The following is a 27,479-nucleotide window of genomic DNA, read 5'->3' on the forward strand; positions in this document are numbered from 1 at the left end:
AAGCAGAGTACACAGACTACATTCGGTCTCAGAAATACAAGTGTTACATCATGTTAAATAATACTATTGCCTTTGTTTTACACATAGTGAAACAAGCAAATGGGCAGGAAAAATGAGAAGCAGATATCCTATGTCTCGTGTATATTTGGGTGTGTGTGTGGGGGAATAGAATATTGTTCAAAAGTCTCTGCTTAATTTCCCTCTTGCACCTAAACCAAACCAAACCAACCAACCAATCAACAAACCAACCAACCAACCAATAAACAAAAGAACAATAAAGCATTTCCCAAAGGACCAGGAGATAATAGTGACATTACTAGTCTATAGTCTTCATGACTATAGGCAACAGTGTCTCTCAACGTAACCAAAAACATGAAGGTGTCAGTGACCCACGCATGAAGAGAAATAAGCTTGGATTTAAGTGATTCAGACTTTGGACAGGGGTCGAGAGCAGGGCTTCTTAAACTTTTTCTACTCGTGACCCCTTTTTGCCTGAGAAAATTTTACGCATCCCTGGGTATATAAGTATATAAAATGGGTAAACATAACCTTTTACCATTGTAAAATTTTTCATGACCACCCACATTTAGTTAGTGATCCACAGTTTAAGAAGTTGGAGTCTAGAGCAATGGTGTCAAACTCAAATGGAGACTGGGAGCCATTAGTCTACATCACAGTGGTTGTGATCCGACTATATATTAATTTAGAAAACCACATAGTAACATTATCCAGTTCTATTGAATTTTTATTTATTTTGCTAAATATTTCCTAATTACATTTTTTTTGGTGAGGCAATTGGGGTTAAGTGACTTGCCCAAGGTCACACAGCTAGTAAGTGTGAAGTGTCTGAGGCTGGATTTGAACTCAGGTCCTCCTGAGTCCAGGGCCAGTGCCCTATCCACTGTGACACCTAGCTGCCCCTCCTAATTACATTTTAATTTGATTCAGTCTGCACTGGGAGTGTTGTGGGCCACTAGAAGATGTTCAATACCTCTGGCCTAGAGAAATCTCCCCTTTAAGTCTTGGTCAAGACCAGTGCCTGTTACAGTGGTCTTTATATGTCTTGATTCTCTTTATAGATGTTAATAGATATTACACACGTATTTTATGCATTTTGTAATTATTGTGAATATTTTTCTTTCCATTTTTCTTTCTCCTCCTCCTTCTTCTGGTTCTTTTTACTGTTCTTCTCAAGAGAGGATTCATTGGAGAGTGAAGTATATTGGAAAATAACTGAAGCATCAATAAAACATTTTGGAACAAAAATTAACAACTCCTGAAAAATGAACTTAAAGAATAGTGCTCTAAAAAACTGAGTGAAAGCAGAATATGCAGTTTCACCCAGTGATTTGTTTCTCTTCCTCTCTTAAGAGGGATTTATTTAATAACAAACTATTGACTATTTCCCTTTTAATTATTATTTTTGTTTACTACCCACTGTCAAGCTCTTCTCTATCTGAATATCAAAAAGAGAAGTAAAGAAGAATTCTTAATGAATCCAAGAAAAACATTTGCAGCCCACTCGATTCTTTCCCTTTGTTATTAAATAATCAATATTATTTAAAAATATTTTTCTTTCTCCTTTGAGTGCAGAAGCAAGTGTCCTAAGAAGCAGTTTAATAAATTCTAAAGAGTTAATGAGGTCTAGTATATTATTTTAGCGAACATAAATTTCCCCGTTACATGCTTCACTTAAAATATTCAGTATGTCATCAAATCAAATTACATGTGGGTTGTTCTTTAATATCATTTGCAAAAGCTTGCCCTTCCCTCCTCATACCTTCAACATAGATGACCTAGATGCATGAATTGATATTCTTCTGGTCATGTTAAATCATGGACTACTATAGTCTCAGAAGAATTCAAGTTGTGGAGTCACCCAAAAGGCAGTAATAAAGTACATGTTGATTGTAGCAGGCTCTTGCATATTACCAGTGAAGGATTGCATATGAGGAGCATCATTAAGGACATCACTACCAGGACAATGGGATGACCAGGTGGCGAGAATGCAGGGTTACCAATGACCATTTTGTAAGCCCTCCCTGGTATCCATGAAATGCTCAAAGATCTAACAGTTTTAGCACTTTGAGTTGACACCCCCTTGTCAAGAATTTACAGGAATGCATGGGCAAGATCTACAAAGGATGAGAAAGTGGGTGGGTGATGATTGGCCTTATTGAGGGTGAAAATATCTTAATATGTTCACAGATACAATCCACTGAAATACTGACTCATACTATACAACATTAGGGTATATTTTTAAGAAATAGGTTCCTCCAGAATGGTAACATATCTCTCTGCAGTATTCAGGCTAGATTGTCCACCTACTAGCACCATTTGTTCCTAAATGGCCATTGGGGTTAAGTGACTTGCCCAGGGTCACACAACTAGTAAGTATCAAGTGTCTGAGGCCTGATTTGAACTCAGGTCCCGAATCCAGGGCCGGTGCTCTATCCACTGCACCACCTAGCTGCCCCCATTTCCAGTGATATTAATAGAAAACAAGCAGTGTTTCTTTCTAGCTTTCGTAGTAAGATCTCTGGATTTCTAGCTGTGTTTAGTTTGCTCATTTGTTGGTAGTCTTCTAGCTGCTGAGTTTTTACAGGTTTCTGTCTATCTTTGTACATCTCTCTTAACCCAATCTGGACCTTCCTGGCCATGTCTGAAACTTTCTGAATGTAATTTTAGATTTCTGAAAAGATTTCTAGTTTTCTAGCCATGTTTCTATCTTTGTATAGCTATGGCTAAATTTACTACTTTCTCCAATTTTCTGTAGCTTTCTGTCCAGATTACTATATTTATGGTTGGGTTTGCATAGCTGCATTTCTGATTTTCTAATTGTCTTTATGACATAGTTTCCTAAGTATCTTTGTATTCTGATGGCCCAAGGTCATCTCACTTGGTAATGCATGTGATGAGCCTACATCTATTCCTGATGAAAAAGAGGTACAAAAATTCTGTTTTAACTATATGGTGATTACATTGAGAGAGATATTAAATTAAAACAAAAACTTTGTTATTATTATTTGGTTGTAAAGTTCTCTTTGGGTTTTATGGTCTGGAGAAATTCTGTGTTATTGTTGCTTTTGCATGAGATAAACTGTTAAGATTTATTCACTCCTCCACAAATTCCTTGAGTTCTTGAACAAAGTACTGTTATTTTATCTTTTTGTTTTACTGGTTCTTACATTACTATATTTTGTCTTAAGAAGATGGTAACTTTTGCTAAATAGATGTTTTGAAATGAAATCCAATTTTCCTTGATTTTTGAAAAAGCACATTTCAGTTATTTCTGTCATTTCTTATCTTTGGCGAAAAATCCTATGCATTTCAAATTGGTATTCTTTGGCATATTTTGTTTTTTTTCATTTCCATCCTTTGTAAAAATCATCTCTTTGTTGTTTGAGCTCCAGAGTTTGATAAAATTTCTGGGTGAGTTTCTGAGTTTCTGCCCTGATAGTTTCCTTTGAATTATGTCAGTCTGCATTCTGTCCCTTAATTACACTCAATCTGGAGACTTTCTCATGTACTATTTTCTAAAGTGGTCAGATTCTCTCTTTACCTTTTTATTATGAGTTAATTAACACTGATGTTTTTTCTGTGAACTTGTCATCAAGATCTCTCACCTTGCTTATGAAGCTTGCAAGCATTTTTTTTCTATTTAAATAGTTTTCTGAGCTTTTTTGTTTGTTTTCGTGGTTTCCTTCATTGCTTTAACCAGTCCTTCCTTTAGCAAAAATAATTCTATTTTTCAGTTAATCCATAGTTTAATTTATATTCTCCATTGATATAGCCAGGTTATTGAATTTTATCATTTGCAATTTTATTTTTCTTTCTTTACTTCAGTGTGCATATTATTTATGTTAATGCACCTCTAAATATTTTTAGTTTTTTACAGGTCATTGTTGATGCCAATAAATTCTGAAATCTTTGCTTTTGTTTCTTTTGTTGCACAATTCTGTCTAATTGAATTTCTTTTGATTATTTATTTGTTACTTTCCCTATTATGAGAAACTTTTGTAATTTTAAAAATTTCTTCTCTCTTTCTATGTATGTATATATGTATGTAATATTTCAATAGCTATTTGAAATAGATATTGAGAAGTTGGATTTTCTCAAAATCGCCCACTATTCCATGTTGCTAGAAGCCAGCCATTATGACTAACTTTCTACCTTTTTGTATTTATGGGGTTCTAGCTAAATGGATCACTTTCTAGCTGTGCTTGCAGCTTTTTTTTTTTTTTTGACAGGGCAATGAGGGTTAAGTGACTTGCCCAGGGTCACACAGCTAGTAAATGTCGAGTGTCTGAATCCAGGGCCAGTACTTTATCCACTGTGCCACCTAGCTTTCCCCTGTGTTTGCAGAAATCATTCATCTAAACAATATTCCTCCTCAGAATGCATAACAACTTTCATGTTCTTGGGGAAGTAAATGCCCATCAAGTAAAGACAGAGGGCTAAGGCAGAGAGAAGGATCATGTCTTTCTTCAGGCCACAGAGTCAGTATAAAATTTAGAAGAGAACATTTCATATAACCCGGTTCTTTTCAGATGCACCTGTCACATTTACCTTTTTATCAAGCGAAACACTTTCAGTAATGTGAATCATTACTAGCTCTAACACAATAATACATTTCAGGGATGACTAAGATTAAAATTTGTAATTTAACAAATGCTTAATTGTGATTCCTTCTTCATACCCACAAAGCTTAACCAGCTCAAAATTCAGGGTTCTCTCACATATTGCCACCTTTCCATCACATAGCATATAGGTCTAGCCTATACATAGTTATATATGTAGTCTCCATTTTTCAATGATGCATTTTCATAATTCTTCTTGCTCAGTGTTGCATGATAAATGGACATCTGTTTTCCTTCTGCTTTCAAAAGCAGCTTTATGGTCAGGGTCCATTATTAGGACAGTGTACTTTAAGATGCAGGCTCCAGGACCACACTGTGGTTAAAAGTGAAGAGCACTTGTATTTCTTCTATGGTCCTTCCCATACCTAAGCAGGTCTTGACAGAGATCTTTTGGCTAAAAAATGACATTACTGTGAATGAGCCAGACTTAGGACTTATTCATTCAGTCAAACAGCAATTAAAGGTTGGTGGGTCATATATTTCACATAGTGTGTGTTTTTTTTTTTTTTTTAGTGAGGCAATTGGGGTTAAGTGACTTGCCCAGGGTCACACAGCTAGTTAAGTATTAAGTGTCTGAGGTCGGATTTGAACTCAGGTACTCCTGACTCCAGGGCCAGTGCTCTATCCACTGCGCCATCTAGCTGCCCCCATAGTGTGTTTTTTTAATGGAAAAAAGAGGTTGAAGAAATCAAATTTGATTTTCAGAAAATGTCTTTGGTTTTAAATGTTTATGGGAACACAAAATTCAAAGGGACAAATTGAATAACAGAAATAACATAAGAAGTGAAATGCTGCCTTCCTTTTAAAGTGAGGCTTGCAAATTTAATAAGGTGCTTCTTCTAAGCTATCTGAAAGGCCATTTGAAAAAAAAATGCTTTTAAATCCGACAACATCCCCTTTAACCTGACTGCTCTTCAGTAGGTATGTCTGATTCATACAATGTTTGCTCACCGATTGATTGATTCAATATGAAAAGGGAGCCAAAAAAAAAAAAAAACCAAAACCGAGTACACGATTTCAAAACAAGTCTCAGAATATCTCTGCTATAATCCACTGCTAGGAGTCTGATGCACCGTATTAAGAAGCTTATTTAGATTTTGCCCATGAAAATGCCAGATGTCAGGATCTGATCATACAGCAGCTTTCAGAGGGGCAGCCTGGTAGCACAGTGCGGAGAATGACAGGACCTGGGTTGAAATGCCCAGTCTGATGCTAACTGTCTATATCACCATGGACAATTCAGTTTCCTCATCTGTTATATTAGGGATTTGAACTAGATAGCTTCTGGGCTACCATTCCACTCTAGTCTGGTTAGAACAGAAAGCCCAGTGAAAGGATAAGGACAGATAAAAGGTATAGGGTCAAAATCTAATTTGGGGGCTGGGGTTGGGTGATCTGGACCTGTGATTTTTTTCTTTTTTTTTGGTGAGGCAATTGGGGTTAAGTGACTTGCCCAGGGTCACACAGCTAGTAAGTGCCAAGTGTCTGAGGCCAGATTTGAACTAAGGTCCTCCTGAATCCAAGGCACAGACTCTCCACTGTGCTACCTAGTTGCCCTCAACCTGTGATTTCAATGGTTTAGGACCTTCTGTTAAGGAAACCTTCCTCCAGTGCAGATCAGTCACTGGTTTGCAGCTTCTGGACTTAAAGAATTATCTGTGTCACTGAGAAGTTATATGATTTGCCCAGGGCCACAAGGCCAATAATTGTCAGAAGGGGGCCTTGACCCCAGTTCTTCCTGATTCCCAGTCTGGCTCTCTCTCTGCTATGCTGCATTGCCTTTCATACCTAATATCCCATTAAAACATGTCATTTATATTCTTTATATTTTTCAACTTTCTTCAGCAGTGTTTTTTTGTTGTTTTGTTTTTTTGAGGGGCAATGAGGGCTAAATGACTTGCCCAGGGTCACACAGCTAGTTAATTGTCAAGTGTCTTGAGGCCAGTTTGAACCCAGGTCCTCCTGAATCCAGGGCTGTTGCTTTATCCACTGCTCTACCTAGCTTCCCGCCAGCATCGTTTTTAAAAATATTTGGGAACTATGTAGATGACCATAAATCATAAGATCAATCTGTCAATTACACCTTTTTTTTTTTTGGCTGGACAATGAGGGTTAAGCGACTTGTCCAGGGTCACACAGCTAGTAAGTGTCAAGTTTCTGAGGCCAGATTTGAACTCAGGTCCTCCTGAATCCAAGGCCGGTGCTCTATCCACTGTACCACCTAGCTGCCCCCTGTCAATTACTTCGAAGAGATAGAGCCTGATGGGAGGCAGTGTGAGACACTGGAGTAGCAGAATACTTGTGTTTGAATCTTGCAATGTTAAGACAGATTCCTTAATCTCCCATGATCCCCCTATCTTCATCTGTAAAATGAGGGGTTTGAATTAGGTGACTGAAATCCTTCTCAGCTCTGATACTCTGTGATTCTGGTCCTCCTTTGTCTCCCTTTCTATAAGGTAAGTCAGTCCCTGGAGACTTTCATTTTTGTTTCTATTTTTAGTGCCTAGGACAGTACCTGATAGTAGGCATTAATATGTTATTAAGTTTAAAATGACCAATTTTCAAATCACAGAGAAACCAAGTGAGGGAGATTTTATAAAAGCCACAACACAGAAACATGGCCAGTTATGGCTGTGGCTGACTACTCACAAAGCTTTCTTTTGAAACCTCAGTTTAGTTTCAAAGGCCCCTGCCTACTTGCTAGATAGGTAAGAAGCTGATAAAGTAATATTAACACACTGATCCCCTTTCTATCCCTTTTTGTTGTGTAGTTGTTGTCATGCACTACTCTTCATGATCCCATAGGCCATACCATTATGGGGTTTTCTTGGCAGAAATACTGGAGTGGTTTACCATTTCCTTCTCCAGTGGATTGAAGCAAACAGAGGTGAAGTGACTTGCCCATGGTCACAGAGCTAGTATCTGAGCCTGGATTTGAACTCAGGTTTTCTTGACTCCAGCCGAACACTGTATCCACTGAACCAACTAGTTGCCTTGTAGGCAAAAAGTGACTTACCCTAAGTCACACAGGTAGTAAGTGTTTGAGCCTGGATTCGAACTCATGTTTTCCTGACTCCAGCCTAGCACTCTATCCACTGAGCCACTTAGCAGCTTCCTTCTCTCCCCATAGGATGAGATAATCTCATTGACATAATTTGGAATTATATACCAGCCAGTGGTCTCCATCCCATTCTAAAAATTTCAATATAAACTATATAACTTTAATCAGGTCTGAAGGTAGATCATATTTATCTCTCCTCCTTATATGGAAAGTAATGAAAAGATTTCCTTTGTTGTGTTTTGTTTTAATGAAGAGGTAGGATGTGAGATAATGAAGAAACCCAATAAACCAATTAGGTTGGGCAGGTTGGCTTCCATCTTCCAGAAGCAAGAGATGCATCCTTGGAATACTGCTGGTGAGGACCTTATTATCACAAATATTATCAGTTACTTTTTTGAATATATTCTCAAGGTTGAGTCAGGAACCTGAAGGTTAAATAACTTTCCAGAGTGGATCTGACAATCATTCTAGCCTTTACCAAACCACCTACCTATTCGTAAGTAACACTCTCACATGCACAGAGTAGCCTGTTCTTTGAAGGACCTTCATAGCCATCAAAGTACAGGAAAGGAAGGGTCAATATTATATAGGTAGACAAACTGAGGAAAAAGAGCGGTGTGACTTGACTGTCTTGCTGTTGGGGACTAAAACCCTGGAAAGTTGACACTGACGGTCAGTTCTTTTTTCTGTTGGACTTTTTACTTTTGCTGAAGTAAAGGACTTCTTTTGTCATGATGTCACACACACAGACGTCTTTCATATGTATTAAGACAATTCATGAGTCTTTTTTTGTTGTTATTCACACCTGTAATTATATCAGAGTAGAGAATTCCTGGTATAAACACTCCTTCCACCCATGCATATTGCTAACTTCTTTATAATTGAGAATTTTGTAAAGTGGCCTGGGGCACTGCTCCAATGATTTTCTGTGGTCACACTGTGACAGCCTGTGAATGTCACAATCAGGACTTGAACTCAGGTCCTCTTTACTCCAAGGTCAGTTGTCTCTGCACTTTCACACATCCCTCATCTTCAAAGGTATCCCTAAGAGAACCTAGATTCCTAACATGAAGGACAAAATAAACAAGAACTCTGATGAGCTGGTCTCTATGCAGATTTCTCATTTCACCCTCAAGGCTGATCTTTGTTAATGCATTTCCCACTCTATAAAATAAATCCCTGTATTTTGTAACTACCATTCCTTCCTAAAATTTTATATCTGTATTTTAATATCCTTATTTCCACAGGACATAAGAAGTCTATGCTACTTCATGTAAGGCAAGTAGGTGGCATAGGGGACAGAGAGCTGGGTCTGGAGTCAGGAAGATTGAAGTTCAAATTGAGCCTCAGGCACTTTGTGTGTTCCTTTGAGAAAGTCACTAAACCTCTGTTTGCCTTGGTTTCCCCTCCTGTAAAATGGGATAATAATGGCACCCCACTCCTAGCATTGTGAGGATCAAATGAAATAATATTCGTAACGTACTTAGCACAGTGCCTGCACATAGTAGGCATTTCGTAAATGCTTATTCCCTTCCCCTTCCACACCACCCTCTCCCCTGGACAAATTAATCAAATAATCGACAAGTCTTTATTGACCATCTACTATGTGTCAGGTGCACTGTGTAGATGTTTTAAAACAAAGACAAAATGAAGTATCCTCTACCCTTAAAGAAGCTTGCACGAAGCTGAATGCAAAGGTTAAAAAAAGGAGGCAGGTGAAGACTCCTGAAGATATCGACATTCATGTCTGCTCAGAATTGATACAACTGGACACACTCACCTGCCTTCTTGGTGTCCTGTCTTTCTGTACCTCCTGGGAGACCTGCCCACGTCCCCAAGAGCACTGAGTCCTCTGCCTCACTGTTTCATCTCTTTGAAATACTCATCTGTCAAATAGACTAGATGGTCATAGAAATCCTTTTCTGCTCTGAAGCTCTATGACTCAACTGTTTGATACCTGATCAATCCATGGTAGGATCTATCTTTGGGGTAATGTCCCAAAATTCTACAATATAGAGGGAGGTGGAAGGGACCATGTTAAATACCAGTGCTTATTCCATCCCATAATGGGGTAGAAGATGGTGTTTTTTTTTTTTTGGTGGGACAACAGGGGTTAAGTGACTTGCCCAGGGTCACACAGCTAGTAAGTGTCAAGTGTCTAAGGCCACATTTGAACTCAGGTCCTCCTGAATCCAGGGCTGGTGCTTTATCCACTTCACCACCTAGCTGCCCCCGGGGCAGAAGAGGTATTGAAGATTCTTTTCATTTAACAAGGAAGTCACTGAGGGAAAGTAAATGTAAACAAAAGGGCAAAAGCCTATAGATAGGGTATAATTTCAGGCTCCTTTGAAGTTAGTATGGCTGACAAACATATTTGTGCCAGGGGTCACCAACAGGTTCATCACAACCTACCAGTCAGACTTTTGGCTTAAGCTTTCTAAGGGTTGCCAGCCCATCTTCCATCTCATGGGGACACCCAGTGGAGAGGGGAAGGTAGTCAACAGATTCTTCCCTAAGTAATTGTGCCTGTTAAATTCAGTAGCCTTTGCCTTTCCACCCTCAGGTAATCCTAAGACTTGCGAGAAATCAAAATTAGATTCTCATGAGGAAAGGGTTGGGCACCTGATAGCTACACCTTAGTTTCATAAGACCTTTTGTCATTTCCTTTGAATCTCTCGGTTCTTGAAATCCAAGAATGGATTGCTCTTCAACAATACTGGATGAAAAGAGGACACTTGTCTGAACAGCAAATGAAAAGGATGCTGGCTTGGGGACATTTAGATATATGGGCTGTGTAAGTCACACAACAAAAGCACCCAAACATTCAGGATGTAGAAGTCTTCCTCCATCTTTCCCGATATCCCTAAGTGCAAAATGCCGGTGAAACGGAATTGCTGGAATCAGGCATGCTATCTGTAGAAGACTATGAGACCAGAGATGCCCGGCTGGCAGCTGGAGACTCCTCCTTGGGCAGAACGAATATCCTCTTAGAGTCTACGTTTGCCCATGCTAGATCTCAGCATCAACACCCCTTCAACAGAATCACCAAGACTGTTTGCCATCTTCTGCCAGAGGTGCTGCTCTTCACCCTGAGCATCCATCCAATCCACCTCCTTCCCATGACTTATACCTGAAAAATGGAAGAGGGTCAACTTCCACAGTGTGCCAGGGGGTAACTCATCAGTCAGTCTAAAGGTCTTATTACCAGAATATAATATAATATAATATAATATAATATAATATAATATAATATAATATAATATAATATAATATAATATAATATAATATAATATAATATAATATAATATAATATAATATAATATAATATAATATAATATAATATAGAATACATAATAATAATAGAATATATTATATTATATAATTATAGAATATATAATAATTATATTATATATTATATTATATTATATAATACCAGAATATAATATGTCTTCTAAGTGCTTCTGGCTATTTTTAATACTTCAGCTACTTTACCCACTTGTTATAACTTTTAGGGGAAAAAAGTCTTTCCTTTTAGTGAGATTTTCCCCACCTCTTAGATATAAGTGATTTAACTATGGAAATCAACAGTTTATAGACTACAAAACTGTGATTTAACATGTCTAGGTATTTTTCAGTAGCTTTTTTTTAGTAGCAAATAACGAGGGAAGTAAGACAGATACTAGTAGAGCAAGTTCAAATGCTATATTGCCATCAGGTCTAGAAACCATTTATTTGGCTTGCAACCATCTTGTTCCAATCTAGTAGTTTCTACCTTAGTGGCCAGCAACCAAGTAGACACTGTCTTAGATGGAAAAATGAAATCAAATGGGTTAGCCACTTGGATGATGAAAGACTGACGGTTTCATGCTCTCTACTTCAAGACTTACTGTAAATGCACCAGTCAGGGTGTGTTTAAATTGTGGGAGGAGTCATTGTGTATAAGTATCCATGGATCCTTTGGGTCCTAGACCTGAGCCTGGCTTTATTGTGAGACAGGATCCCTTCTCAATCTCTCTCTCTCTCTATTTTCTTTGGCTTGGAGACTTTGCTTTTTCTTCCTCTAACCCTGTGACTTAGAAATTTTTGCAACACCTTCTGATGCACTTGTATAACCATTCATCCATAGCATGTACAACATTTACCAATTGTGCTCCAGGTCATCTCTCTAAAAGGACAATAGGTTGTAGAATGGGAAACAGGTGAAGCTTCTATTCAAAACCTGCATGTTCTTAGTTCTGGTTTTTTGTTTTTACTTTTTTGGGGGGTATAACCTGTATTCAGATTTGATAATTACACAGTAATAAACACCACAGACAACTTGCAAAGATTCCCCCACTGGTGTTCAAGGCCATTTCTCTCAAAGGATCTTGGCTTTAGAGTTAGAGAGGACCTGAAGAAGTTATCAGTTCTAACACTCAGATTTAATAAATGAGGAAACTGGGTCACTGAAAGGTTAAGTGACTTATCCAAAGTCATATTGGTAGTGTCAGATATGGGATTCAGATCCAAGTCCTTTATTAAAATGCCCTGGGAGATTGTGACTTAATCAGTCATATATAATCAGTAAGCTTCTGAGGTTGGCATTCAAACCCAAGTCTAAGTCTAAAATGACTAAATCTAGGACTCTTACTATTGGCCCCACACAGCCCCCAAAACACGCAGAGAAACAAGGAAGAAATATGTAGCAACTTTTTCCTAATCCCTCCTGCTCCCCTCCTCCACCTCTACTCTTCATCCCCATCTATTCATCTTTTCCTCACATCCTCTCTCTCGTTTATAGTATATATAGCCCAGTTAAAAGCAATACTGCTAAGCTTTCTTCCCTTACATGTCATGGATGTTTCAGCTCTCTTGGAGTCAGTCAATATCTCTGTCTAGTCATTTTTCTTAGCATGAACATAGGTGGAAGCAGTGCATGGTCCCACCTAAGCACTCGGGTCACCCTTCCTATCCCCACATCTTCCTTCTAACTATGCTGACCTAAGGGAACTTTCAACATTAGCAGGGAAAGGCAAAATTTTCATTTAGAGAATTTGGAGGGAGCTTTCTTAAAATCCTGAAAACTACAGCACTGGCAATCATTTTACCATCCTATATCAACTCATGTGCAGAATCAGTCACTTACCACTGCCAGAGTTCAGTCGAACGCCTCCAAGAAATATGTTACTGGCGAGAGCCTCTTTGTCCCAGACTGTCAGTTCTAGGCAAACATTCTTTATATCCTGGGGATCCAGGCCACTGAACAGGAAAGTATGATTCCACTGGGGGTTAACGTTCTTTTTGATTACAGGGGTTTTGTGCTTGGTGGCTTTGGTGGTATCGGGAAGCAGGTACCTGGAGGAGAAAAAACAAATCACAAAGTCAACCAGATGAGAGAGGATTTCACATGTCTGTAGTCATCTGGAATTCCCGTGTTAATTGTCTTTTTCATGTTTGTTCTTCCCAGCTCCAACTCTGATCTAGTTTTGGTCCCCAGATGCCTACTTTAGTTTGGGTTTTAATTGGCAGAATGGCTTGTTTCTTGGGGATAGAAAGGTAGGTACTAAATGTCCTCTATTTCCCTTTCCAACTTTGCTGTCATACATTCCTTCCATCAAGAATAGAAACATTGGTGATTAAACTTGTGGAACAAGTTAGGCTGCATCTGAATTTATTCTGTGGGTCTCCAATAAGTTCTACAAAAATGTTTATGCTCCCTCTCTTTTCTATTTTTTTATCCAAAGACCAATATTCTTTTAAAATTAACTTAACTTCGGGGCAGCTAGGTGGTGCAGTGGATAGAGCACTGGCCCTGGAGTCAGGAGGACCTGAGTTCAAATCCGGCCTCATACACTTAACACTTACTAGCTGTGTGACCCTGGGCAAGTCACTTAACCCCAATTGCTTCACTAAAATAAAATAAAATAAATTTAAAAATTAACTTCTAAGATTAACTAGTTATAGAAAACTTACTGGGTCTTCTTTTCAAAGGAAGAATAATTTCCTTTATTATTTATGTAACATAAATTTAAAAATTAATAATAAAATTGATGGGCTGCAGGAGATATTTAGACCCTTTCTTTAATGTCTTAATGGGAAACATTCCCTCTCCCTCCCTTCCTCTCTACTAGAGTACAAAGCTTGACTGAATAGGTCAGATGACTCTTGAATTAACTTTCCTTACCTGCACTCTTTATGTTTATAAATAATTGATCGGAAGAGTTCCTTGATCAACTTATTCAAAAAGAGAGACTGCCTCCCTAATGCGGGTATAGGCAAACCCACTGAATGAATAAAAACACACATTAATCACTTTATACAACTGTAGTTTAGTCATGTCCAACTCTGTGACTCCATTTGGGGTTTTCTTGGCAAAGATACTGGAGTGGTATACCATTTCCTTCTCCAGCTCATTTTACAGATGAGGAAACTGGGGGCAAATTGGGTTAAGTGACTTGCCCAAGGTTACATAGACAGTAAATGTCTGAAGTCAGATTTGAACTCAGGTAGATGTCTTCCTGACTCTAAACCCATCACTCTATCTTCTACATTATCTATCTGCCCATACTTTGTACAAAGCACTATGCTAAGTACAGGGGTTACAAAAAGAAAACTAAGATAGTGCTCATTCTTAAGGAGCTCACATTCTAGTGAGGAAGATGACAACTAGGGAAGGTTTCAGCTGCAGGTCAGATAGAGAAGTTCCTCGATTGTTAGGGTAGCATCAAAGCAGAGGTTAATAATCTCTCTTTTTTTTAAAAAATTTTTTTGTAGGCAATGGGGGTTAAGTGACTTGCCCAGGGTCACACAGCTAGTAAGTGTCAAGTGTCTGAGGCTGGATTTGAACTCAGGTACTCCTGAATCCAGGGCCAGTGCTTTAACCACTGCGCCATCTAGCTGCCCCCAATAATCTCTTTTTTAATGTCAACTTCATTGAAATTGAGGGTATCTCCTGAGACTGGAAGACCTGTTGACTGCATTCCCACACCAATGAGGATCAGTGACTGGGAATGGCTTGGTTGGTTCTGGCTTGGAGTCATTGTGACTAAACTTAAAACTTTTCACTTAAGAAAAACTTCCTAAAGCCTCTATGGACCATAGAGGTCATTACATACTGATCCCTAGGCTTAAAATGAGTGAATTACTGTAAGAGGGTGTCATGGAATTTTGCTCTGCCTGCTTTCTTGGAAGTCTTTGCAATTCTTTATAAGTCTCCATTGCTCTTGGGAGGAATTCTAAGGAAGCGATGAGCCAGACTGTCTGGGGATGGCTTTTGCGTATTCTGTCTTCCAGAATATTTCCCAGAACAAAATGAAGAAGGCCCTATTCTAAGTCTCACACATGCTGAGCATACATACTGCATGTTGCCAGAATCAAAAGATAATTGAAGGTAATAAAAATACATTACACTTAGAAATTCACTCTTTCTCTTTCTCCCAATAATGAAATGAAATCCCACAGGAATATTCTGCCAGCCCTGAGCTCCCTGGAGATGATCACTATTGAAATATGTGGCTAATAGAATAAACACTTTTTTTGAAAAAAAAAAAGATCCAAAATACACTAGCTTGTATAGCAGGCTAGTCCTTTACGAGGTAGAAGTTATAAACATGCATATCTAATATCCTAATTTATATCATATTTATGTGGTGCTTGTCATCCCTCCTTGCTATATTTTTCCCCTCTCAGTCCTATGATTACACTGGGAGAAAGGGCTCCCAGTGAAGAAACTGTCTTACCAAAATAACTTCTCCGCAACTTATGGTCAGCTTATGGTTGAAGGTGCCACCTCTGCTCTTCTCACCAGCTCACGATCTTTTTTTTTTTTTTTTTGGAGTGAGGGTCAAGTGACTTGCCCAGGGTCACACAGTTAGTAAGTGTCAAGCGTCTGAGGCCAGCTTTGAACTCAGGTACTCTTGAATCCAGGGCCAATGCTTTATCCACTGTGCCACCTAGTTGCCCTTTTTCATATTTTGTTTTGTTTTGTTTATTTTTGGTTTTGGTTTTTTTTTGTTTTTGCAGGGCAATGAGGGTTAAGTGACTTGCCCAGGGTCACACGGCTAGTAAGTGTGTGTCTGAGGCCAGATTTGAACTCAGGTCCTCCTGAATCCAGGGTCAGTGCTTTATCCACTGTGCCACCTAGCTGCCCCCTCACGATCTTGACTATGTCAACTCTTCATTCTTCCTCATCCTACATATGCAGTCACTTGCCATATCTCACTGTTTCTACCTCCATAACATTTCTTGCATCAAATCCCTTCTTTCAATTCATATAGCTGATTAATTGATAATCAACAAGCCTTTAATTACTATGCATGTAAGCCTAGATGATGGGGATACAAGGGCGAAGCAAAAACAATCTGCTCCCAGAGAACTTACATCTTAACAGGGGAGACAACACATCAGTTCCTCTAAGTTATATGCAGAGTAGATGGAGGGTGACTTTACAGAGCTTAGCACTGGCATTTGGGGTAACCAGAAAACACCTCATGGAGGGGGAGGTGATTGAGAAGTCTTGAAGAAAGGCAGGGATTCTAAGATACAGGTTGGAAGGGAACGCATTGCAGGCATGGGGCCTAGATGCTCGTCATCTCTCAACCAGGATTTTGAAATGCTCTCCCCCATGCCAGTCTATCCTTGATACACTTGCCAAAGTGATTTTCCTCTAGTGAAGATCTGAACATATTACCTTCTTCCTTAATAGACCCCAGTGGATCCCTATTGCCTCTTGAATATAATAGAAACTACCCTGATTTTTAGAGCCCTCCCAAACCTGGCCCTGATCCATCTTTCCAGCCCCTCCGGACTTCTCACCCTTCCCATACTCTGTGATGCAGCCAAACTGGCTTCTCTCCATCTCTCACACATGGCATCTCGTCTCTGCACTGACCCTCCCCCACATCCAGAATGCTCTCTTTCTTCCGGTCTCACACAATCCCTTTTTTCCTTCATGTCACTGCTCTAGCATGACCTTCTACAGGAAGCCTTTCCCAATCACTCCAAATGCTACTTCCCTTCCTCCCTAAGCAATCGATATTTCTTTTCTACATACTTACATATAGAGTTGTTGTCTACCCCCATTGGAATGTAAGATCCCTAAGAGGAAAGACTGTTTGAGGGCTTTGGTTTTTATTTTTTTTTAATCTATAGCAGCTACCACAGTTCCTGGTACAAAGGAGTAGATGCTTAATAAATGCTTGTTTGTGACAGGGCAGAGAGTCACCTGGAGACACTCAGAGGAAGTGCCTTTCCCAGGACTATACACCTAGTATGAATCAGGAGTGGGATTTGAATCTAGGTTTTCCTGGCTAGCTCCCTCTCCCTAGGCGAAGTCTCCTCTTGGTTCCATTAAGGGATAAGGACTAGACCTGTGATTTCATTAGTATCGGGAACTCCCACATTAGGAACCTCTCTACTAATGCAGGTCAGCACCCCCTCTGCAATATATAACCTTGAAGAACACTGAGAGGTTAAGTGACTTGAACCCAGGCTCTCTTTGGTGTTGAGGCCAGCTCTCTACCCACACCGTCATCTTGTGAAATAGCAAGATTAGATTAGTGTAACTTACATTTATATATAGTATTTGAGGTCCTCAAAGTGCTTTGCTTACAGCAGCTCATTGAAATATTATTATCCTCATTTTACAAAAACAGAGGTTCATAGAGATTAAATGATTTTCCCATCTAATTGCCAGAGCTGAGAACTGACACAAAGACCAATGCTTATTTCACTTAATTCGAAATACTTCAAAGAGGTAGTTGGGCAGGATAATGTGCAGGCATGTAATCAGAAATATCCAAGTTTAAATTTGGTCTCAGACACTGCTAGCTATGTGATGCATGGACAAGTCACTTAACCTTTGTCTGCCTCAATTTCTTCATCTGTGAAATGGTAGCACCTACCTCTCAGAGATGTTGTGAAGCTCAAATGAGACAATATTTGTAAAGTGGTTAAGATGGTTTCTGGCATGTAATAAGTATTTAATATTTTCTTTCCTTCCTTCCTTCCTTCCTTCCTTCCTTCCTTCCTTCCTTCCTTCCTTCCTTCCTTCCTTCCTTCCTTCCTTCCTTCCTTCCTTCCTTCCTTCCTTCCTTCCTTTCTTCCTTCCTTCCTTCCTTCTTTCCTTCCTTCCTTCCTTCCTCCCTCCCTCCCTCCTTCCCACCTGCTTGCTTTTTTTCCATCTTTTTTTCCTCCCTTATCTATCAATCTTCTTCAGTTGCACATTCCTTTTTTTTTTTTTTTTTTTGGTGGGGGAAAAAGGAACCTATATTTTGAAGTAGGGAATTTCCAGTAAAAAAAAACACACATTAATGCAAATCAACATCTATTCTTCAATTTATACTCTTTTTTGTGAGGCAATGAGGGTTAAGTGACTTGCCCAGAGTCACACAGCTAGTAAATGTCAAGTGTCTGAGGCCGGATTTGAACTCAAGTCCTTCTGAATCTAAGGCCGGTGCTTTATCCACTGAGCCACCTAGCTGCCCCTTCAATTTATACTCTTAAGAGAGTTGCCTTGTGGCACTGAAAGTTCAAGTGTCTTACCCCAGGTCACATTACCAGTATGTACTCAGTGGCAGGATTTGAACCCAGGTTTTGCTGACTCTGAGGCCAGTATTCTATCCACTACTCACATAGTAAGTGTATAATACATGTTTACTTAATGATCGATCACCTGAAATGTGTATGTGTGTATGTGTGTGTTTGACTTACCCTTTCACAAAAGTGTCCGAGGTACCTCCTGACTTTACTGCTGTCAAATTTTTGGCTTCTTTGATCAACACTTCTAATAGCCCCCCAGAAAGCAAAGAAGGCTCTTTCTTCTTTCCCTTTTTAAAGCTCTTCTTTCCTACATCAACCATCAAAAGAAATGAAAGAAGCTTTTTCAAAAATGCAACAGAAAATATTCAGAGGTAAATATAGGACACACACATATATAGTACACTTACATACATTTGTAGATAGACCCTGATTAGCGAGAATAATGAAACTCTCAAAATGGCTGCATGAATTTGAATTTGCACTTTTCAAAGCTACAATTATTTAAAATATGGTAATTCGTTCCAGTCCAATAGAAATATGCAGAGAGAATTCAAAGGAGGCAGTGACTTCAAGGGATTCATCATTCATACTAATGACACATACAGATAGCTATAAAGAGACCATCTTTATGTTTAGCAATGATTGCTGCCTTCAGGTCTTCTAAAACAGTGCTTCTTAAACTTTTTCCATTCACGACCTCTTTTTACCTGAGAAATTTTTATGCGACCCCAGGTATATTGATATATAACATAGGAATATAAATCAAACATTTACTGCCAAATTTTTTGTGACTCCCACATTCAGTTACACAACCCCACATGGGGTTGTGACCCACAGTTTAAGAAGCTTTGTTCTAAAACCTGTGAATTTTTGTTCGAAGAAAATGGAAACAAAAATATTTCTGTTCCTTCATGTAATGTCTAGCACCAAATGATCTAGAACTGGAAGAGACCTTTGAAATTATGTGGTTCAACCCCCTTGTTTTCTATACAAGGAAACTGGAGCACAGAGAGGTTAAGGGACTTACCCAAGGTCACACAGGTAGTAATAAATAGAGCCATAACTCGAACCCTACTCTTTTGACTGCATGGCCATTGGTTTTTCCATTAAAGCATACCAACTCTCATATTTAAAAGGGCTAAAATAAAGGTTCAAGAGGAAGTGGGTAGGACTGCAATTAAGAATATGAGAAAGCAGTTACTTTGAATGATGAGCAGATATACATCCCTCCTCAGAGAGAAGAATACTATGAAAATACAGAAAATGGGAAAGTCTAGAAAACTTGGAGGGAAATAATTATCTTCAAATATTCAATAGGCTGTATCATAAACAGAGCTATTTTACCTTGTTCCAAAGGGCAGAACTGGGATTAACTAGCTATGTTTGTACGTACACACATATGTGTGTTAACATATAAGTGTATTAATATTATATGATATATAATATTATAAAAATATATTAATGCTTTCCCCTAATTATGTGTTAAAACAACTCTTAACATTTGGGTTTTTTTAAGTTTTGAAAAATATTCTAAATCACTACTGATTAGAGAAATACAAATTAAAAGAATTCTGAGGTACCACCTCACACCTATCAGATTGAGTAATATCACAAAAAAGAATGATAAATCTTGGAGGGGATGTGGGAAAACTATTGTGTCTGGAGAGCAATTTGTAACTATGCCCCAAAGGCTATAAAACTGTGCATACCCTTTGATCTAGCTATGTTCTAAAAGCTCAGGTCTGACAATGTCATCACCCTGCTTAATAAATTCCAAAGAAATTCTTGCCTCTGGGATCAAATACAAACTTCTCTGACATTTAAAGTCCCTCATGACTTGACTCCAATTTGACTTTTCAGACTTCTACATTACTTTCTATTCATGCTAAGAACCAACCAGAGTGGCCTCCTTGCTGTTCCCCATCCAAGAGCAATGTCTCTGCTGTCCCTTTGCCCTTTGCCCAAGCTCCCTCTACACTTCTACCTGCTGGAGTCCTTAGCTTCCTTCAAGGCTTAGTTCGGCTACCTCCTACATGGGACTTTTCCTGATCTCACTCCCACATACAGGTACTACTTACTGCCTCACTGTCCCACCCCCAAATTATTTTGTATTTATTTCATATATGTGCATATAAATGTTGTACATACGCATATATGTACATTTTGCTTCTATCAGTATAGTATAAGATCCATGAGGACAGAAACTGTTTTGTTTTTGTCTTTGTACTTCAAGCACCTAGAACAATGACTGGTACAAAGGATGTACTTAAGAATTGCTTGCTGTTGGACTGAGGAGAAAACTTAATAACAATGTAGCAATAAGCATTTTGAAATGCAATAGTTGATTACTCAATTATGACTCCTTTGAGCTAGGTGGCCAGTAGCCTTTCCCATTTATTGGAGAAGTGAGCACCAATACAGCCTAATGCAGCAACCACAATGAATGAATGGAATGAGATCAAATGCCAGTTTCTCATCTCTATCAAATACAGTCTAGTGCCTCCAGTAACACTAAAGATCTCTTATAGCTAAGCAATGGAGTAATAGCAAGACAGTAAGTTTAATGACCAAACTTTTCAGAAGGATGCTAGTCATGACCAAAGGGCTCAAATGCAAGATTTCACTAAACCATTGACGAAAGACTAAAACAAGAAACTGGAAAAAAAAAAACAAGAAACTGACCCAATCTTCAGGATCTCCTCTTTATTTATGCATTTAGCCATCCATTCTTAAGCTTGCATCTCTGGAAAAGATCTATTACACCTGAAGAAACCTATCATAGTGGAATGAAAGACCAACTAAGGAGAGAGGAGATCTAGGTTCTGGTCCTGACTTTTTCCACTAATCATTTGTGTGATTTTTAGCAAGTCATTTGATCTCAGTTCCCTCATTTGTAAAACTAAGGGATTGGGGGGCAGCTAGATGGCGCAGTGGATAGAGCACCGGCCCTGGAGTCAGGAGTACCTGAGTTCAAATCCGGTCTCAGACACTTAACACTTACTAGCTGTGTGACCCTGGGCAAGTCACTTAACCCCAATTGCCTCACTAAAAAACAAAAAACAAAAAACTAAGGGATTGGAACAGATTGTCTCTATCTTAAAAGTTCTTTAGGTCTTTTTTTAAGATGAAAGAATTACAGGAATAGAAAAAAGGTTTTTTTTTGTCTAATTTATTATTAGTTCTAAATTCTCTCTCTACTTCCCGACTCTCTGACCCATTGAAAAGGTAAGCAATATACCAATTGTACATTTGAAGTCATGCAAAACATATTTCCATATTACCCATGTTGCAAAAAAAAAAGCAAAAAATAAATGAAAAAGATTATACTTCAATTTGCACTCAGATCCATCAGTTATCTCTTTGGAGATAGATAGCATTTTTCATCATGAATCCTTTGGAACTGCCATGGATCCTTGTATTGATCAGAGTAGCTAACTCTTTCACAGTAGATTATCATTACAATATTGCTCTTACTGTGTACAATAATCTCCTAGTTCTGCTCACTTCAATCTGCATCAATTCATATAGGTCTTACCATGTTTTTTTGAAACCTTCCCCCCCCCCCCGCCCCGCCATTATGCAACAGTATTCTGTCACAATTATATATACCACAACTTGTCCAGTCATTTCCCAGATAAGCATCCCCTCAATTTCCAATTCTTTGCCACCACAAAAAAGAACCATTATGAATATTTTTGTGTATATAGGTCCTTTTCCTTCTTCTTTGATGTCTTTGGGATATAGACTTAGTAGTGATATTGCTAGGTCAAAGTATCTGAAGCCCTTATCATATTGGGACTTAGAGCTCCTTCAACTGCATGTACTCTGAGCCAGTCCCTACCCTAGTCCTCTTCTATGGACCTCCTAGTTGTCATGGGCTGGAAAAATGTCTCACCTCAACATTTTATTGGCCATGTCACTCCAGATTTTGATTTGTTACATTATTTTAAAGTTGTTTGGAGAGGAATGTTGGTAGAGTTTGGATTGATTACTGCCTCTACTCTGCCATCTTGGTTCCCCAACAAACAAATCTTTGAAGTGTTATCTAGTCTGCTGTCAAAAAGGATCTCAGACAAATGAGTCTTTTCATGCTCAATCAACCAATAAACATTTATTAAGTGTCTTCTATTCCAGGCACTGTGATAAGTTCTAGGGATACAAAAAGAGGCAAAAAACTGTCCTTTCTCAAATTCTCCCTATGTTGTCTCCTACCTTATAATTCAACTGAAATTTCCCCCTCTAAGGTTATCAATCATCATATATAGATAACTTCTCAGTACTCATCCTTTCTTTACTTCTCTGTAGCATCTGGCATGGTTGGCCATCTCCTCCTCCCATACACTCTTTTCTTTTCTTTTTTTCTTTTCTTTTCTTTCCTTTCCTTTCTTTTCTTTTGTAAGACTGCTCTCTACTGATTTTCCTCCTCTCTAATTTTCCTTCTCATTCTCCTTTAGCAGATCATCTTATGGATCCCATTCCCTGGGCATGGTGAATACCATGGCTCTGTTTTTATTCCTCTTCTCTTTCTATATTCCCTCTCTGTGATCTCATCAAGTCCTATGGGTTCAACCACCAGATGACTCAGATTTTTATAATTGGGCCCATCTCTCTCAAAATCTAGTACTGCATCACCATCTGCCTACTGGATATTTCCAAATAAATGTCTTCTAGGCATCTCGAATTCAACATATATAAAACATAACTTAATCCTTGCCCTTCCATTCTTCCTTTTTTCCTTACTTTTCCTATTTTTGTTGAGAGCATGACCATCTTTTCAGATACCCAGGTTCACAAACTTGCGAGTACCTGGCACATAGTAAATGCTTAATAAACACTTGTTAAATGAATGGCCTTCAGGATCAATTTATCTTCACAAAAGAGTATTATGTTACTTTTCCTGGTAATCCATTCTAGTTTGTTCTTTCTTCAGTAAAATTCCAGTCACCTCCAGTGGCTCCCTATCATCTCTAGGATCAAATGTAATATCCTGTTTGGCCTGCAAAGCCCTTTATAATCTGGCCCCTTACTACCTTTTTTTTTTTTTTTTGCAGGCAATGGGGGGTTAAGTGACTTGCCCAGGGTCACATAGCTAGTAAGTGTCAAGTGTCTGAGACTGGATTTGAACTCAGGTACTCCTGAATCCAGGGCCGGTGCTTTAACCACTGCGCCATCTAGCTGCCCCCCTTACTACCTTTTTATTCTTTTAAAACCTTATCTACTTGTGATCCAGAGATATTTCCCCCTGCCCCCTCCTCACACTCACCCCTGTTCCTCACAGGAAACATTCCATATCCTGACTCCATTTTTCACTGGTTATTCCCCACATTGAGTTATCTTCCTCTTCATCTCAGTGTCCGGACTTCCCTGCCTTCCTTCAAGTCCTAGTAAAAACTCAACCTTCTGCAAAAGCCTTTTTGCATCCATCTTCATGCCAGTACCTTCCCTTTGTTGATTATCTCCAATTTAGCCTGCATATACCTTGTTTGTATGTAGAGAAAGGGGGGAAAGGGAACAAGCATTTATTATGTGCCCTGTTCCTGATGCTGTGCTGTGTTTTACAAATATCATTCATCTTGTGTGAGATAATTGCTTGCAGCAAGATAGTTGTTTGTATGATAGCTCCCTCTCTAGGCTACGAATCCCTATAGAACTGTAATCGGGTTTTGTCTTTCTATGTATCTCCAGCACTAAGCGCAGCTCTTGGCACATAATAGGAACTTAATAAATAAATGCTTGTTGACTGACTGCTTATTGACAGTCTGGTAAACAAGACCCATCTCCAGTGTTGCAACCTAATGCAAATTACTCTTTAATGAGGGGAGGAGTGGTGATGGCCTTTGAGAAGAAGGAACTAATAAGTAGAATTGGACAAAAGGGAACATGGAGGGTAGTGGTGGAAATAGAATGTCTGTCAAGTATGGAAACAAAAAAGGGGATTTGCCTGGGAGAACTGAACCAGAAATCAGGAGGCCTAGGTTCTAGTCTGAAATTCACTATCTTTTATGTGATATTATGTTGATATTGCTCCTTGCCACCCATTGAGCATCCCTGAGTCATGGGCATGATCCAGATAGATGGTTCTTGTAGCAGATGAGGTTTCCTGAGCTCACACCTCTGGTTATTTGCTATACCCCAAGAATGCATGTGGCAGAAATCCACTATCCCAATTTCTTTAAAAGGTCAAACAAGGTAAAAAGTCTGTCTTTTTCTCATAATAATTATCTCTCCCAACTCTCCTCTGCAAATGAATATAGTCACCTCATTATCCTTACATTGTATCTGAATGATGCAGAACAGGTTTGGAATAATCCTTGAAATTTATCCTTAAGTTTTTAGAAAACAGCACATCTGGTGAATGTAAGTAAATCTGATCTTACCTTGAAGCTGTTCGAGCGGGAACATTAGGTTACTCTCAGGGGGAATGTAGCGTAAGACCACGGTCAGCTCTCCTTTGTATTGAAGACCAATATCTGGAGCAAATTCCACCTGACGCAGAAAGAAAAGGAATCAAGTGTTTCTCAGTCCCAGTTTTCAACTCGTTATTTTATATGGGCTAATTATGGTATGTTTGGCATGACTAAAATATGGTAATTCCCCCTGTGGTGTGAGTGCCATCGATTTTATATGAATTAAAGTGGTAAGACAGGGGCAGCTAGGTAGTGCAGGAGGACCTGAGTTCAAATCTGGCCTCAGACACTTGACACTTACTAGCTGTGTGACCCTGGGCAAGTCACTTAACCCTTATATCTCTGCAAAAAACCCAAGCCCAAACCCAATAAAGTGATAAGACAGCCATTCTTGGGACCCAAATGGTCAGGAGACTGGGGCTTGGGGCACAGGAACGACTTCTTGGCCACCTGAGGCATAAAAATCCAACCTCTGAGGATCTGGGGTTTCTCAGGCAGGGTAGAATTCCTACTACTCTGAGAGTCCATATACCTCTCTGATTAGGCATATTTGTTGTGACAGGTGCAGAAGCAAAGGGGAGCCTTATCCAAACAATGTGGTTTTCCTTATTGATCCTTTCTTTAAGGTTAAATAACTTCTCTCTGTTAAATATTTCATGGCCAAATGCTCCTTGTGTCTTAATCCTGAGCCTGAACAACTGGGCTGACTTAGGTAGGCCTTTTTTTCCTTTTTTTTTTTTTTTTTTGGTGAGGCAATTGGGGTTAAGTGACTTTCCCAGGGTCACACAGCTACTAAGTGTCAAGTGTCTGAGGCCAGATTTGAACTCAGTTCCTCCTGACTCTAGGACCGGTGCTCTATCCCCTGTGCCACCTAGTTGCCTCTGAGGTAGGCCCTTTTTACTTAGTTATTTTGCCTCTAATGAGTTCAATAGATGACTTGGAACAAGAACAAAAAGACTGGGAAATTTAGTGAAGCAAGCTATTCTCAAAGAAATGGGAATTTTGTGCAAAGATGTGCTACACACAGAGACTGCACTATTCTATAAATCCAGGACCTATTATTATCTTCCTGTTATTGAGCCATGCTAACAAAAGGAGAGAAAGATGCCCTAAAGGATGCTTTAGACTGGGCTGCCTGACTCTTATAGGGTATTATTAAAAGCGATGTTGACAGCTCAGATCTTCAGGCTCAGTGGGAATATCAGAGCCAACTTGACCTGTCATTCTTTTGCATTCCCTGAAGTAACTATTTGGATTTCCTACAAACAGGGGTAGAAGGGCACAGTCCTTTTTCAGTCTTTTGTAAAAAATTAACAGATTCCTAGATTTTGACAACCTCCCTAGGCCAATCTTCCCTACTCCTTTCTAAAGCAGGATAAGTTAGAAGAGTTTCTGAACGAGAGTAAAAAGCCCCTAACGCCCCCCGCCCCCCAAACCAAAATAAACATGACTAGGGTCATCAGCAGCACTTTATGAAAAGTGAATGATGAGATATTACCCACGGCCTGACACCAAGAAACAAGACTTTTCCAAATACAAGGTACCTGGTTTCATTCCTATGCATAGCAATACACTCATTAATGGAGGGGGAAATAATTGAAAACGTTTTGCCTATCTTTTACACCAAGGGAAAAATAGAAATGCATAAGATTCTTAAAATAACAGAATCTTAAAATAACAAGAGCTGAAAGACATCTTAGAGCATTTAGTTCAAACCTATGATGGAATAAAAATCCTAAACAACTGCACTTTGGAATTACCACTAAAATAACATAGTGTGGTAGCAGCGGTGTGGATAGGACAGAGGACTTGGAAGCAGGGAGGCCTGTGCACAAATCCTTCCTTGGACATTTCCTAGATATATTTTGGGGCAAGTCACCTGACCTCTCTCAGCTTCACTTTCCTAATCTGTAAAATGGGGGTAATAATAACACATACCTCCCAGGATTGTTCAGAGGATCAGATGAGATGATATATGTAAAGCTCTTTGCAAACCTTAAAGTGCTATATAAATAATAGTAGGTGCAACTGAGATTCCTCCATGAATTTCAAAGTTTTCAAAGGCTATGCTAGAGGGGATGAAACTCTGGCAGGTTCTCTAGTTTAGATGGGCTTCAAATATAGTCTCTGTACAGACTGTATTTGCTTTCCAAGGGCCAGGGTAACTAAGTACTAATCACTATTAGACTGGTCATTAGGTGATTAATTTTGTTGTTGTTTTGCTAATGGTAACTCATGGAATAAAGAAAAACAGAAAATGATTCTTAGTCTTGTGTATCTCTTTCCACTGGTGCAGTGGCAGTGGCAGTGGCAGTGGCAGAGTGAGGGAAAAGGGCAACAGAAGATGCAAAGAGCTACATATTATTATCTTCAGTGTCCCCCCCAACCATGTACCATGAATAGATTTTTTCAAAGAAGTAATAAACATAGTGGATGATAGATACCAACCCAAAATAAAAGTCCTTTAATAGGCAAGAGATAACTGGTTGCCAATCTTAGATGTTACTCAATTATCTGCTTACAGGCAGAATGTGTACTTGGTAGAACAAAGATCAACATCAATGTGAAATTAGAAGAAAGAAGAAAGGATGAGAAGAAAGGTATCAGGGATGTGCTGGTAAATGTTTAACAATTAGCTCTCTGAAGAAAAAAAACATACATGCAAATATACTTTTAAGTTTAATCTACATGACTAACATTTTCTCCATTACTTTCTTAAGTCTAGACGATCAACAAAATAATCAATCAAGCCCTGATTTGTAGCTTGTGCTGATTTGCAGGTATGGATTCTCATACTCTAAATTTAAGTTGGCTTTCATAAGCTTGTTTGAGCCAATTTAAGCACACTCCTGT

General features: G+C 39.0%; 1 protein-coding gene across 1 annotated transcript in view; it reads right to left on the reverse strand.

Annotated features, from left to right (window-relative positions):
- Positions 1 to 858: 858 nt before the first annotated feature.
- SYTL5 (synaptotagmin like 5) overlaps positions 859 to 27,479 on the reverse strand; it is a 256,002-nt gene continuing 229,381 nt past the window's right edge. Inside the window, 4 exon segments of the mRNA XM_043996939.1 lie at positions 859 to 10,831; positions 12,827 to 13,035; positions 18,391 to 18,526; positions 24,597 to 24,705. Of these exon segments, the coding sequence (XP_043852874.1) occupies positions 10,689 to 10,831; positions 12,827 to 13,035; positions 18,391 to 18,526; positions 24,597 to 24,705 (597 nt within the window). The 3' untranslated portion in view covers positions 859 to 10,688.

Source organism: Dromiciops gliroides, chromosome 3, assembly GCF_019393635.1.
Source record: "Dromiciops gliroides isolate mDroGli1 chromosome 3, mDroGli1.pri, whole genome shotgun sequence".
Lineage (NCBI taxonomy): Eukaryota > Metazoa > Chordata > Mammalia > Microbiotheria > Microbiotheriidae > Dromiciops > Dromiciops gliroides.